Here is a 14451-nt window from a genome sequence, read left to right as displayed (position 1 = left end):
TGTGATAAAGAGTAACTACTTTTTTTTTTAAAAGCAAACTAGTAACTACCATATTTTTTCTCAGCAAAACAATTTAATGGTGAACTATTAGAAGCTATCCTATTAATGATAGGAAAACAAGTAGAGATTTTTTTTTAAATCATGATTACTGCTTAACGTTTTACTGAACTTAGCAGCTAATGCAAAAATAGCAATAGGGAGGGAGGGAAAGAAATAGCAAACTAAGGAAGAAGTGAAAGAAAGTGAAAGTTCCTCAGTTGTGTCTGACTCCCATGGACTATACAGTTCATGGACTATACAGTTCAGGGAATTCTTCAGCCCAGAATACTGGAGTGAGTAACCTTTCCCTTCTCCAGGGGATCTTGCCAACCCAGGTCTCCTGCATTGCAGGCCTTTTGTTTATTAGCTGAGCCACCAGGGAAGCCCATAAGGAAGAAAGAAAGAAGAGTGTGGGGGCAAAAGAGGGAGAAAAGAAAAGGAAGAAAAGAAATAAGAAATTTAAATATTAAAAAGTAAGAGTCCTTGGAACTTCCCTGGCAGTTCAGTGGTTAAGACTGTTTTTCCACCACAGAGGGTGTGGGTTTGATCTCTGATCAAACAAAAAAAAAAACAACTAAGAGTCCAAAATATTCCTGTTTTCAAGTGATCCAAATGCTTGCTTTGAAAATTCAAGAGAATCAGTTGAAAACTAATGAGCAAATTTAAGTAAGGAGACAGATGCAAGAACAGTATCGGAAAGCAATCACTTTTTGATCAGTTCAGTTCAGTTCAGTCGCTCAGTTGTGTCAGACTCTTTGCAGCCGCATGAACCGCAGCACGCCAGGCCTTCCTGTCCATCACCAACTCCCAGAGTCCACCCAAACCCATGTCCATTGAGTCTGTGATGCCATCCAACCATCTCATCCTCTGTCGTCCCCTTCTCCTCCTGCCCTCAATCTTTCCCAGCATCAGGGTCTTTTCAAATGAGTCAGCTCTCTGCATCAGGTGGCCAAAGTATTGGGAGTTTCAGCTTTAACATCAGTCCTACCAATGAACACCCAGGACTGATCTCCTTTAGGATGGATTGGTTGGATCTTCTTGTAGTCCAAGGGACTCTAACACCACAGTTCAAAAGCATCAATTCTTCAGCGCTCAGCTTTCTTTATAGTCCAACTCTCACATCCATACATGACCAGTGGAAAACCATAACCTTGACTAGATGAACCTTTGTTGACAATGTTAACAATAACAGATCACAAACAGGAAGAATTAATCCTATTCAGAATAACAGCAAAAACCCACAATGTATGCAGGATTAAACCAAAGATCCATGTGAATAAAGCTATATAAATTCAAATACACAAAAGGCAAACAAAAGAAGTATAAAGAAATAGTATATTCCTTGGATGCAGAGACTCAATAGTGAGGCTATCAGTGCTACCCTTTAAGTTATTCTTAGAAATTCAATGTTCTTCAGTGGATTTTCAAAAATGAAAACATGTCAACCTGAATCTAAGATTTATACAGAAGAAAAGTTGTATGATATTGGTGAAGAAATGAGTCTTTTAGATGAGGCCCCAGACTTCAAGGAGCTAAGACCAATCATTCCCACTATAGGGAATGATTCTATGACACAGAAACTGAGAGACATTGTATTTTGTTTACATATCTTATATGCAAATTTATTTTGAAGACAGAATACTACACATATCATTTCATATCCTATTTTTATCACTTAAGAGTATATTACAGGACTTCCCTGGTGGTACAGTGGCTAAGAATCTGCCTGCCAGTGTAGCGGACACAGATTCCATCCTGGTCTGGGAAGATTCCACAGGCTGCAAGCAACTAAGCCTGTAAGCTGTAATTACTAAAGCCCATGCACCTAGACTTTTGCTCCACAAAAGAAGCCACTGCAAAGAGAAACCCAAGCACCACAATGAGTAGTTCCCACTCCCTGCAACTAGAGAAAGCCCAAGCAAAGCAATGAAGACCCAGGGCCACCAAAAATTAAAAAAAAATTTTTTTTTGAAGTGTATATCCCAGACACCCAAGCACAGCCAAAAGAAAAAAAAAAAAAAGGTATTAGCAACAGTTTAATAAACATCTATTTAATAGAGTAATGTTGAAAACAAGGATGGATATGTGACCTTAAGAAACTCACCTTGGGACTTTCTTGGTAGTCCAGTGGCTAAGACTCTGTGCTCCCAATCCAGGGGCCCAGGTTCGATTCCTGGTCAGGGAACTAGATCCCACATGCTGCAACTACAGGTCCTGTGTGCTGCAACTAAGATCCAGTGCAGCCAAATAAATATTTTAAAAAAAGAAAAGAAACTCACCTTCAGCAGGGGAGAGACAGGAGAACAAACAAGGATAGTACCTGGGATTCCAATATATTGTACATTTGTATGCTTCATATGTGAATGTCCTCATTCACTATTTTGCAAAGGTATTAATTATACAGAAAAATTCATTGTTCCCTTTTATTTACTGGGGGGGATTTATTACCAGTAACCCAGAGCGAATGTGTCTAATTAGATATTTCATTAGCAGAAAATATAGTTTGGGTCCTTCACTAGTGTCATGATGTAAAGGGCTATGTTTTCTTATAACAAATAAGTACATGGAATTACAGGCTTCCCTGACGGCTCAGACGGTAAAGAGTGTGCCTGCAATGCAGGAGACCTGAGTTAGATCTCTGGCTTGGGAAGATTCCTCCCAATGTTCTTGCCTGGAGCATATTCTTGTCCATGGAGTCGCAAAGAGTGGAACACAACTGAGCAACTTATAGACAGACTTTTACGTTGCTAATACATAAAATTCACAACCTTACAACATGTCCCTCACTCATTACTATTAGTTCTCATTCCAAATTAAGGTGGGGGGGTGGTTTCTAGTATTTGAATGCACCTAATTTGGGTACATGCTCCTAATTAAACAGGAAGCTGAAAATCATGTATACACAAATACATGCAAGAACTGAAGAGAGTCCATTACACATCAATATCCTGAATATTAGCACATACACGACTCATGCATAGGTGGAAATGGTTTGGGTTATCTATGGACTTGCACAGCGAGGAAGCTCCCTAACATCACTGGCTTCACTCCGGCATTTCCACATTGTGCAGCAGCAACTTAAGTAAGGCTTCATGTCTGTCTATCCATAACACTTGACCCAGAAGGTACTGAAAGTCAGAATGGCACTTCCTATACTGTGTGAATAAACTGCGCAGCAAGGTAGTTAAGATTCAATCTCGGGTGACTGGGAAGCCAAAGAAATTAGGCAGCGGACTAGGCCGCGGAGAGGGAAGCGGAAGCGTGGCATGGTTCTACGAATCGGCCTAGGCAGAAATTCCCGGCCCGGCTTGCTGACACGAAGACCCAGCTCTCCTTCGACCAAACAGCGGCCGTGAAACATGAGTCCTTTATCCACTCCACGAACGACTGGAGGTCTTCGCGCCGGACACCGAGTACAGTGAATTGAGAAAAGTCCGTAAAAACAACAACAACAACAAAAACCCTGGTTGAAATGATCCGGGCCGGCGGCGCTGGTAGGCGAAAGCCCGCAGCGATGCCGTGACCGCTCTCCAAGAAGCCTCTCCGCTGCTAGCCGTCGGCGCCAGCCTTGCGGCGGGCGTAATCCGGTCGCTGCGCTGGACTGGAGTGAAGCGTCCGCAGAGAGGCGTTATTACCCAGCGCCTGTCGCGACCCCGGCGACCGCGGGGCGACCCCGGGCGGGAAGTGACGCAACCGCTCCGAGCACTTCCGGAGCTGCGGCGACGGCTCCGCCGGAGGAAGCAGCGCGGGCCTTGACCGGCGTTGGCCCGCCGCCTCCGCCGCCGCCGCGCCTGGGTCCGGTTCTTCTGGCCTGGCCCGACCCGGTCTGGCCCGCCCGGGCTCAGCGGCCGCGGGGCCGCGGCTCCCGGTAAGTGCGCGGCGCGAGTAGCGGCCTTGTTTACCCCGGCGGGCCGGGGGAGGGGGTGGGCTCTCCGCGCGCCTCCCTAGCCCGGCCGGGGCTCCGCCTTCGTCGCTGCCCGCGAGGTCCCGGCGCCCCCGGCATCTCGTACTGGGTCTCAGGGCCCTCCGCCATCCTGCTGATGAGCTGCGGGTGGCCGAGGCCAGGGCGGACCGGCGCCTGATGTCTCGCGGTCTTTCCGCCTCCCGCCGCCTGCAGTTCGCCGAGAGGTCGCAGGCCAGCGCCTCTGACCGACTGGCGCCGGGCGCATCTAGGCCCTCCCCGCCCGGCGTGCCGGGGAAACGCGGCGCCTCCGGGGGCTCCCCACTCGGGTCATCTTCGGGAGCTCTCGCAGTGCTCCGCTCCCCGCGCGGTTAGTTAACGCCTGCTGGTGAGGGGGCACAGCGCGTGGCCTCCGTGGCCTCAGGATATATCCCGGCGCCTGAGGTTGGGACAGGCGGCCTTGGAGCTGCGTCGCCGCCTCACCGGACGCCGCTTGTGGTAGCCGCCGGAGAGACGATCGGGTTCTCAGGATGACTTCACCTCAGTACTGATTGTTACCCTGTCCCATAGAACTTTCTGCCACACCGGTCCTATTCTGTACCTTTGCTGTTCACCAGGATAGCCACTAGCTGCTACATGTGGCCATTGAGCATTTGACTTATGGCTAGTGCGACTGAAAATCCAAGTGTCAGGTTTTATTTCATCTTTGAGTTAAATGTAAATAACCACATGTGGTTAGTGGCTACCCCATCAGACAGGGTTCATACTTTTGTACCAACTAGTTTTCTTCGGAAATGTGGATTTAGTAAATGGAGCTTCAGTGCTAAATATATCTGGAGTAAACGTTGATACCAAAAAGTCTGTTGTCTTGTTCTTGTCAGCTTTATACTGAGAAGTCTTCTATTTGAATTCCTTAGTCCCGGATGGTTGGCAGCTCTTATGAACAAGAGACTTCGATGCGGAGTGGGGGGCGCGAGGGGGAGCGCAGTAATTTCTGTTACTCCTTGCCTGTTTGGGACGTAAGGCTAATGTTTAACATCTGAAGGAAATCAAAGCGTTATCATCTGTTGTGTTAATGAAGCAATAACATACTGGCCCCTTTAAACAGTATCAACACTCTTTTAAACAGAATAGGGATATTTAACTTTGAAAACATTAGTAATTAAGATTTTATTTAAATCTGGACCTAGAGCACCCAATAAGTCTGAAATGATTTCCCCCTTTTTGGAAGGGAGCCTGAAGTTTTCCCCTGCTACTTGAATATTTAGCTGGTGAGAAGCCCCAATCCTGGCAGGAAATCCAGAGAAAGTGAAAACTGCTTTTTTTGTTGTGGTTGTAGGTAGCTTTGGATAATACTCGGCTCTTTGGGAGGGTGAATGGGGCATTGTGAGTCCTCATAGATCACAGATCTGGTGAAAAGTATGATGCTGGATTCTACTGGTTGTCAGCATCGTGGTCCTGGGCAAGTTGCTTAATCTTTTTGAACTCTAGTTTGCTCATGTGTAAGAAGAGGATGATCGCCACTTTGTAGGGTTATAAACATTTAATGAGAATGAGTCTGACCTGAAATTGGCTCTCATTAAATGAAAGCTGTTCTTGGTAGTGATTATTTTATAGATGGGAGCAGTATTTGTAATGCTATTTATGCTTATTTGCCTAATAAGCAGTATCTTACGTAAAAATGCAGATAAAAGAAAACAGACTTAAGAAATCAATTGTTCCTTTACTATTTTGGAAATCATCTTCCACAATCATTGTTTGGACTTTGATTTTCATTTAGTTTATATTTGCCTGTCTGTGTTAGAAGTATTTCTTTGGAAGTTATTGCTGGTTTTCCAAGAAATTTAAAAGGATAAAAACATGGACCTAAAATTTCTGATTAAGTAAGTGAATGATGCTTACTTAGTCTTTGATAGTGGGATCTGTAGCTCTGAGAAAGTCCAGTATACCTTGAGCATGTCAGAAGAGAGGTACAAAATGGGTGTTAATACTGCCTAGTGAGCATTGTACTAGGAACATTTTTTTTTTTTTCTTTTTTTAAGCCCTAACCACTAGACCACTAGGAAATTGCACCCTCCCCCTATTCTTGTTATTTTCTTTTTTTAATTTTTGTTTTATTTCTCTTGTGGACTTTTTTAATTTGAAAATAATTTTTCACGAATAAAGTGAGAGCTGAAATATAGAACAGTATTCTATAAGTGTTAGAGTACAATAATGGAGGTGACTTTATGGTAAAAGCCCAGTTCAAGTCAGTTAAAATTTGCTTTGTCAATCTCTATGTAACATTTAAGATTGAAATTGTTAATTTAGTTAATTTAGGAAAATAGTTAATTTAGGAAATCTGAACAATATGAGCGAGGTGGTACACAGCACTGTAAATCAACTATACACCAATAAAAATTAAAGAAAAAGAAGTGAAGTGGTGGACTTTCAAACTGAGGGAACGAATGAGAGGGAACTGGGTACCCGGGGTTAAATTATTATTAGCTGTTTACTTTAAATACTTTCTTTTTTTAGAAGGCCATGTAACTCATGTCAATATAATTGTGAAGTGGATTTCTATGGGACTTATAAGAAAATAATTTCTGGTCCTTTGCTGCTTGTTCTTTTAAATGTCTTTATTTTTAAAATTTGTGAATGTGGGGTACCTGTTTTATAGTATGTAAATAGAATTATCTTTTTTCATTTTAGATGGAAATTATATGAATGAAATTATATGAATGACTATTTAGGTGACATCTTCCTGCAAAATCTTCAAGAATTACAGGTATTTTTAATTTAAAGATTAATTCTTTCTCCTAAAGGAAAAATACTATAGTTAAGTTCAGTTGTGATTAGGTGGTTCTAGCATATAACACAATTTGTTAAAAGTCAAACTGCCCTCTCATTAGTGTGACTTTTTTTTTTAATTTAAGCATTTATAGGTAAAATATCAGAGGTAGATTCACTGATATTTTTATATCATTAAAATGTGACTCTGTAGTCCTTTAGACTGGTTACATATTCAGTAGACATTCATTTTAATCTTTTTCTCATTATTAATTTTTTGGAGAGATTATCTACTTCAAATAGGTTTTAAATTTACTTTAGTATTTAATCCAGATTAGGTTATATAAATTATTTCATTCCATTCAGTCCACATGCTCTTGCATTTTAAGGTCCTCTTAGTTTTAGATTTAAATCACTGTTTGATACTGTTCTTTGGAAACGGTCACTTGAAATAGTTCTTGTGTAGAGAAGTTAATGGGTATTTGCCAAAATCATCTCTAAGAGTTAAGATATGTGACTGTTTTACTTTTTCAACTAGTATTCTCTTTTCATTTATATGTAATGGAGTCACATTTTGATATATGAGGATTTTTCAGTAGCTGTTGCCATTTGATCATGTTTCTTTACCCTAGGTAGATTCTGTTTTTTCCTAGGCTCAATCCTGCCAAAGTAGTATATCTGTAGTTTTCCTTCACTATCGGGTCAGTTTCTTTGCCTCTAAGTACTTCTTTTAGAGGATTAGTAGAACCCTTTAAAGTGGAAAAATCAGTTACCTTTGCAGACAAGAGGAGGATGTTGATGTTGAAGAGCTGTGTGGTTTTTATTTTTTCTTTACTATGCACCTTTTTTTCCCATATATGTGAGAGCGATGTCTGTAAAACACTGGTTTATTTCCCCAGAAATTGTAGCGGGATGGAATTTATATTCTGGGTCACCACTCAGTAGGGCACGATTGGCTGAGAAAGTTTAAACATTGGCTCTTCAGCCTTTAGGATACTTCTGCTTTGGGTAATCAGCTGTGGGAACGTGCTTCTCTCTTAAGGACTGTGGCAGAAAGGACAACTCTATGGGAATTTGACTCCTTGACATGGAGCAGACAGCCTTACTGTTTCATGCCAGACCCTTCCAGGAAAGGGTTTCCCTTTGAAAAGCCTGGGCAGGTAGATGATGGTGAGATTTCCTGAATGAGAGGAGAGTTGGAATAGGCCATAGTAGGGGCAGGACCAGGGCTGTGCCATTTTGGTTCTTGAATGGTTTCTGTTACAGCTTTTCACAGTGAAAGTAACTAACACATATTTTTTTCTTTTCCTCCCTTAGAAGACAAAAACACTAATGAGTTTGAAAAAGTGGTGAAGTTTGGGGGGAGGGAAAAAAACTGCTTTCCTGATCTGCAACTTGACTGGATGTTAAGATGTCTGTGGACATGAATAGCCAGGGGTCTGACAGCAATGAAGAGGACTATGACCCAAATTGTGAGGAGGAGGAAGAGGACGAGGACCCTGGTGACATAGAGGACTATTACGTGGGAGTGGCCAGCGATGTGGAGCAGCAGGGGGCCGACTCCTTCGATCCTGAGGAATACCAGTTCACCTGCTTGACCTACAAAGAGTCCGAGGGTGCCCTCAATGAGCACATGACCAGCTTAGCTTCTGTCCTAAAGGTGAGCAGTGTTGTCAACTCCCAAGTGTAATCCCTGAAATTAAATCTAAATATGAGCTGTTGCTAAAGTCTCCAGACTGGTTAAATGGACTGTAGCTTGAAGCCAAACTGAATTACGTGTTACGTCCTCTGGACGCATCTCATGTATTTGCTTTGTCTTCTGAACTAGGTGCATATCACAGGACCTCAGCTTCTCAGACTACTAGGAATTAGAAAGGCAGGGTGGAGTGGATTCAGGGGAAGTAGATGAGAAATACACAGAAGCAGAGCTGTGTAGATTAACACTTGTTTCAGAAAGTCTTATGAAATTTTATGAGGTAACATAGGATAAGCATCAGAATCACCCAACAGTGTGTGGGCGACTGATAAATCTCTTAAGAGAAGTTCCTAGATCTCCCAGTTTGCTGTGAATAATCGGTGCTTCTAGGCTAATGAGTTCATTTGTTTCATATACTGGTGACTAATGTCCGATGTTGAAAGAGATTTTAGCAGTAACCAAGAATAAAGTAAGTTCTCATAGCTTGTATTTCATTGATTTGAGGGAGTATGAAATTGAAATTGTAAATAAGTAACAGAATTGATTATTCTAGCAAGTGGCTTATTTTTAACACTTAAACTAGCATAGTTTTCAATGTCTTGCACCTTAGGCCAGGTATTATCCTCACAATGGACATTTTGTATTACATAATATCGAACTAGTACAGAGTAAAACATAGAACACCATTTACTGTGAATATTATTATAGTCGTTCAGGCAGTGTCCCAGCATGTTTCTCCTCTCATGTGGACCATTGTGTGAAAGTGGGAACGTTTCTCCTACTTTACGGTTTTCACTGACCTTCCTTTCAGGAGCTGTTGCATGGATTTTATTGTTCGCTAAAACTGAAGATCAAGAGCACATTGGCATGATTTCAACCAAATAATTTTCATGTTGGTATTGAAATGGAAATAACGAACGTGTGCCGTACTGTAAAAGTTGCTTTATCCTACTAGTCCGGGAATTTTTTTTTTTTTCCAGGTGATCAGCAAATGTTAACTAATACCTTGGATTTGGATACTCAGGGCTTTATTAGCAGCTAGCTAGAAGCTGAAAGCTAAAGATTTTGTGCAACTCACTTCTAGAAATGGGCAGGTTTCCTCTCTCGCGCTCAGCAGAAAACTTGAAGAATGAAGACCCATTGGAACCTCGGGGTTTGGGATTTCTGCTCATAACAATAGCAGAGTTGCTGGGGCATTTCCCTGGTAGAAAAGCGATCTCAGATCTCTTCCTTCGTCATTATTCCCACCTCTCCCTCTCTGGTCAACTAGTTTCTTTTTCTTTAACCATATTTTACATGGTGTTGGTATTTAAAATTAGAGAAGGAATTGTCGGGTATGTAGTTCTGGACAGTATCAGTTGGCAAAGTTCATCAGGATGTTTCCACCTATGTATAGGAACTCTCAGTTTGTTAAGCCCCCATGCCGACTTTCTCACTCTGCCAGAGATGGCTGAAGGCACAGGCCCTTTCCTTCTTTTTTTTTAAATTGTAATGAAATCCGTAAAGTAGACCGTTTCACCCCTTCCCTTCTCACCCGGCCGTCTTGCTGTGGGCCTGGGGAGGCCCCCGTGCTCTGGTGCCCTCACGGCTCTCAGGCCTACCTTGCGCCCTCCCCGAGTCAGCCTCCTCGCACCCTTCTAGACCTCAGTGGTTGGCTCCTGTTTTGGTCCCAGGGCCCAGATGTTGCAACCCAAGTTTATTAACTCATATAGTGTGATCTTCTGACTGCTTGATGTCGTTTTTACGTTTTCACATATTTTTGGATGTTCTCTTCACTGATTGTCACTTCACAGAGGGCAGAAACTACTTTTTATCTTGTCTCTTCCATCATTGCTATCAGTGTTCATCCACAGCAGGCATTGAATAATTTGGGGGCACTGTGGATTTTGTCGACTGTTGATGACGTCGCTGACTTTATTGGCATGAGCTCGATTCCCTAGTCCATGCTATCCATCCTCTACTGTTGTAAAAGGGCATTATTCTTGCCCGCAAGATCAGGAAAAATAGGACCAAAAGAACTGGGAACAGAGATGAAGGAACAAAGAGAGAAAGAAGAAAGATGAAACCCCAAGAAAGGGTGAAAGGGAAAATAAAGCAGAGAAAAAGATAATCTATGAAATTCTAGATGATGGTAGAAAAGGAAGCTGGATTTTTTTTCCCCTCCCTCACTGAGGAGTGTGTTAACACCATTTCCATTCTCGGCCTGGGCAGCCGAGGTCCTGGCTCTTCTGGTGGCTTGGCTGCACATAAGGGGGCTCCGTGGTATTCTGAGTGGTTCAGGAATCTGACCAAGGATGACAGGCAGAAACGGCTTGGTCAAGACTACAGGAGGAAGGAATTCCACACAGTCTTCCTCTTTCAGGCTGGCTAAAACCTAGCATTGGTTTTACTTTTGTATTTGAAATTTTTTTGAGATAAGAGGAAGTAGTTGAAGTGTTGAGTTTACAGAATGGTGTTCACAGGTGCTTTGGCCACTCTCACTCCTGTTGCATGTGTCTGTGAGAAAGGAGCTCAGTAATCGTCACCCAGGTCACTACTTTCCCTCACCAATCACGTGCTGTTTGCATACTCGTGACTTATTGAGATATTTCTTTCATACGATTTAGGTGTTATTTGGCAAATAGGAAATGTGATGTGTATGTAGTTTCAAATTAGAGCCTCGTGAACAGCTAGCTATCCATGAGCAAAAGCTGAGTTTGAGAAGTGGCATCAGTTAGCCACTGATCTGTGTTATTCATTCTGTTGTGTTCTGGCAGTTGCCTATGGATGAGCCATAGACTAACATAAAGTTAAACCTTCAGTTACCTTTTGGGATTTCAAGTCTCTTAGGCAGAAAATTCCCAGCTGTCTGGGACACTGGGCTTTTGGTTTATTGAGGGCTCTTGCTATCAGAGGGTAACTTCCTATATGTATTCTGTGACCAGTCCTTGAGTAAGATCATTAATTGAGAAAAGAAAGTGCCCAGAAAAATTAAATTCAGGGCTGAGGATAGACAAAGGAGAAAATGCTTACCTGTTATGGGGTAGAGGGAGAACTGCTGATATTCAAATGGCAAAACAGAAGCCTTGTTTAGAGAATGAGCTATCATCCCACACAAATGAAATAGTTGTGAAAGATGAAATGATTGCCAAATGAGGTGGATTGCGTTGCAAGAGGGGGCAATCTCTGACGAATATTTTTGTGATATTTGAGTCTTTAAAAAATGAGCAAAGTTACCTTTTTTAGATGCTGTTTTTTATATGAAACTTACACAAAAAAGTATTATTGCTGCGATAGATACAGGAGGCCTTCTCTAGTAATAACAGACCCTTTTCGTTGCAAAATGTGGTATAGTTAACTTAGAAGAGTTTTGTCATTCAGCGAATCCTGTTGGTACTTCTTCCCTGAATCTCAGGGGGCATTTGCTGTCAGGCTTCTCAAGAAGGGGCTCAGCCATGTTCCAGCCTCAGACAGAGCCCAGGCTGGCTTTGACTGGTGATGATGGGCTGGAGGTGCCTGCCGAGTTGTCTGCTCCTTCTCTCAGCGGCTTGTTAGGGCTGTGGGCAGGAAAGGTGGGATGTTGCTGCTCAGAGCCCCGCCCAAGCTTCAGAAAGGAGAAGAAAGAGTCCATTTTGGACTAGATCTGGTCCGTGGAGCTGCTGTGAGCTCTCAGCTTTGTGTTGATAAGAGAACCTCAAGATGGGATGTGACAGGAATGGGAGTGATAGAATTCCACTGGTCAGTTAGGCATGGGGGCGGGAAGTTGCCTTCTGGGCTAGAGTGGAGACGGAGATATATAGGTAAAAAGGAATGAAATAGATCATGAGTGCCACTTAAAGTGTCTTTGCTGTTGAAGGAAAGAATTAGATTTTTTTTAAACTTCATTGCTGAACTGTGCTGCTTACTTTTCTCAAGCCTGGTTTTCCTCAAATAGGGTTAGAGATATAAACTGATTATTGTGAGTGTTTTTACTTTAGTTCTTGCCTCACAAATTGCTATATTAACTGCAGTAGAGCTGGGAGAATGTTCCCCAGAAGACTATTCTGCCACCCTCTCGCTTGAATTTGTTTTAAGATCTAGTGCTTGCTATTCAGCAAATTGTGGCTGGAAAAATCTCTCCAAGTTCTTCTATGGGTCATTTTTCCCTTTTGTGGGTGAATTACCTTATATTTATCCTTTCTCTCAAGTAGCACTGAGTTCTTATATAATATCTGGAAAAGACTAATTGTATTTATTAAATTTACTTTCTTGTATCTGGGTATAGCTGAATGTAAGAACATTTTACTGTTATTTATGCATTCATTAATTAACCAAGTAATGGTTGTTTTCATGTTACTACTCATGGGAAAGTGTCTTTAAGCTGGGCCCAGTAACACTGAATGTTTGTGTGCTGAGCGGCCGTCTTATTTCTATTTTTATGATCTGATGTCAGGTTTCTTTGCATGCCTCTATCTCACTAGAATCTAGATTAAATTCCTGTGTTTCAAATAGTTGGTCGTTAGTGGATGTGTTGACATACTTCACCATGCTTTTTAGTCTGGAAGTCTGGTAAGTGTTTTACTGGTGTGTAAATGTGTTTTTTAAAGGGAGATGAGAAATGTCCAGAGTGACATTGAGAATTGCCTAAGAGCTGCTAGTGCTAGAGTTATGCCTGTCTGGCGAGCTTAGAAAGGTTATTGTTATCATTGACTTTGTGCCCTCACTGCGTACCTGGCACCACATACCACATGCTCACTGCCTTTTGGAAAAGAACCTCTCCATGAGATTCAAGGCCAGCTTTCATTCTGGCCTTTTGTTGTACTTGCACACTGCCTTAGGAACTGTGTAATCAAGGGGGTGATTCTAATTCCACTGAAGAATACCATTCATAATTTCATTACCCTAAAATAAAAGCTTTCTTCCTTGCTCATTATCCCACAGGTCTTGTCGGTATTCATAGATAATGTTACTTTTCCACAATTCATTCACTCAGCTACTATTTATTGAGCATCTGCTGTGTGCCAGACACTGGGAACATACCTGTGGACAAAACGGAAAATCTCTACTCTGGGTGACAGTACATTCTAGTATTCATTATGTGCATGTATTTATATATTCTGTCTTTAAAAATGTGAATTTCAAACACTTTCCTTTGTTTATATGTCATCCTCATATGTTATTTTATGTATAACACATTGTCTTGTTTTTGAACCATCATTTGCTCCGGCTTTCCCCATTAGGCATTTAGGTGAGTACGTGTGTGTTACAGTTATGGGGACTGGTTATATTGCTGTGAGCATTTTCATGGATGTGGCCTGTGTGTTGTTGAGTCTGCACGGCTAGTGGTCAGGCTAGCCTGAGTTCCGCTTCCTTTTCTGCCATTTAATATAACATGACCATGGGCAAGTTTCTCAACATCTGTAAGCTTCAGTTTCCTCATCTATAAAATAATGATAATTAATACCTTCTTCACAGCATTAAGTGAGATAATGCACATAAAGTGTCTGGCACATGAGTGTTTAAACATGGTCATGGTAGAAGCAGGGCAGGAGTTGAATAATGAAAATATTGCTGTCACATGTGTGCTGTGGTTCCTTAGAACACATTCTCAGGATTGTGCATTTTGAGTCACAGGGTGGGAACCAAATTGCAGAAGGTTCTGGGTGATGTATTACTGACTGACACTTCTGAGTGTGCATGTGGTACTTGGATCATGGACTTTGGGCTCTCTTGCCTTCATCCAGATACTCTGATGTCCTTCTCGTGGGGCCTCCTGATAAGAAAAGTGAAAATAACACAAATTGAATTTTGAATTGGGACCAGGAAGAGGTTATAGTTGAATATGGTCTGTCTTTTGTTTCTGCATTTCTAGTTAACTGCAGTGTTTGGTCTCGTGCCTGCATTGACAGCACTCCTTAGTGAAGTGCTTAGCTTGCTTAGCTTAGTTAATTCTGAGATCCTTTACTAAGGATCCTGCTTTTAAGAGGCCTCATTACTTTTTTTTTTTTTTCGGCCTTACCACACACCATGTGGGATCTTTAGTTCCCCAGCCAGGGATCAAACCTGTGGCCCCTGCAGTGGAAGCTCA

The 14451-nt window shown here is 42.1% G+C and overlaps 1 protein-coding gene across 3 annotated transcripts in view; it reads left to right on the top strand.

The window, feature by feature from the left end:
• Positions 1 to 3730: 3730 nt before the first annotated feature.
• The window catches only part of ARIH2 (ariadne RBR E3 ubiquitin protein ligase 2), a 36573-nt gene continuing 25852 nt past the window's right edge, over positions 3731 to 14451 (top strand). Inside the window, exons 1-3 of one of the 3 annotated variants that reach the window (XM_043886533.1) lie at positions 3731 to 3907; positions 6632 to 6707; positions 8027 to 8369. In XM_043886533.1, the coding sequence (XP_043742468.1) occupies positions 8121 to 8369 (249 nt within the window). In that variant the 5' untranslated portion in view covers positions 3731 to 3907; positions 6632 to 6707; positions 8027 to 8120. Of the gene's footprint in view, positions 3908 to 6631; positions 6708 to 8026; positions 8370 to 14451 lie in introns of those variants that run through there. The other 2 variants (XM_043886532.1, XM_043886534.1) reach the window with 2 other exon arrangements.

The sequence above is a fragment of the Cervus elaphus genome, chromosome 24 (assembly GCF_910594005.1).
Source record: "Cervus elaphus chromosome 24, mCerEla1.1, whole genome shotgun sequence".
Classification (NCBI taxonomy): domain Eukaryota; kingdom Metazoa; phylum Chordata; class Mammalia; order Artiodactyla; family Cervidae; genus Cervus; species Cervus elaphus.
This window is presented reverse-complemented; position numbering and strand designations above follow the sequence as displayed.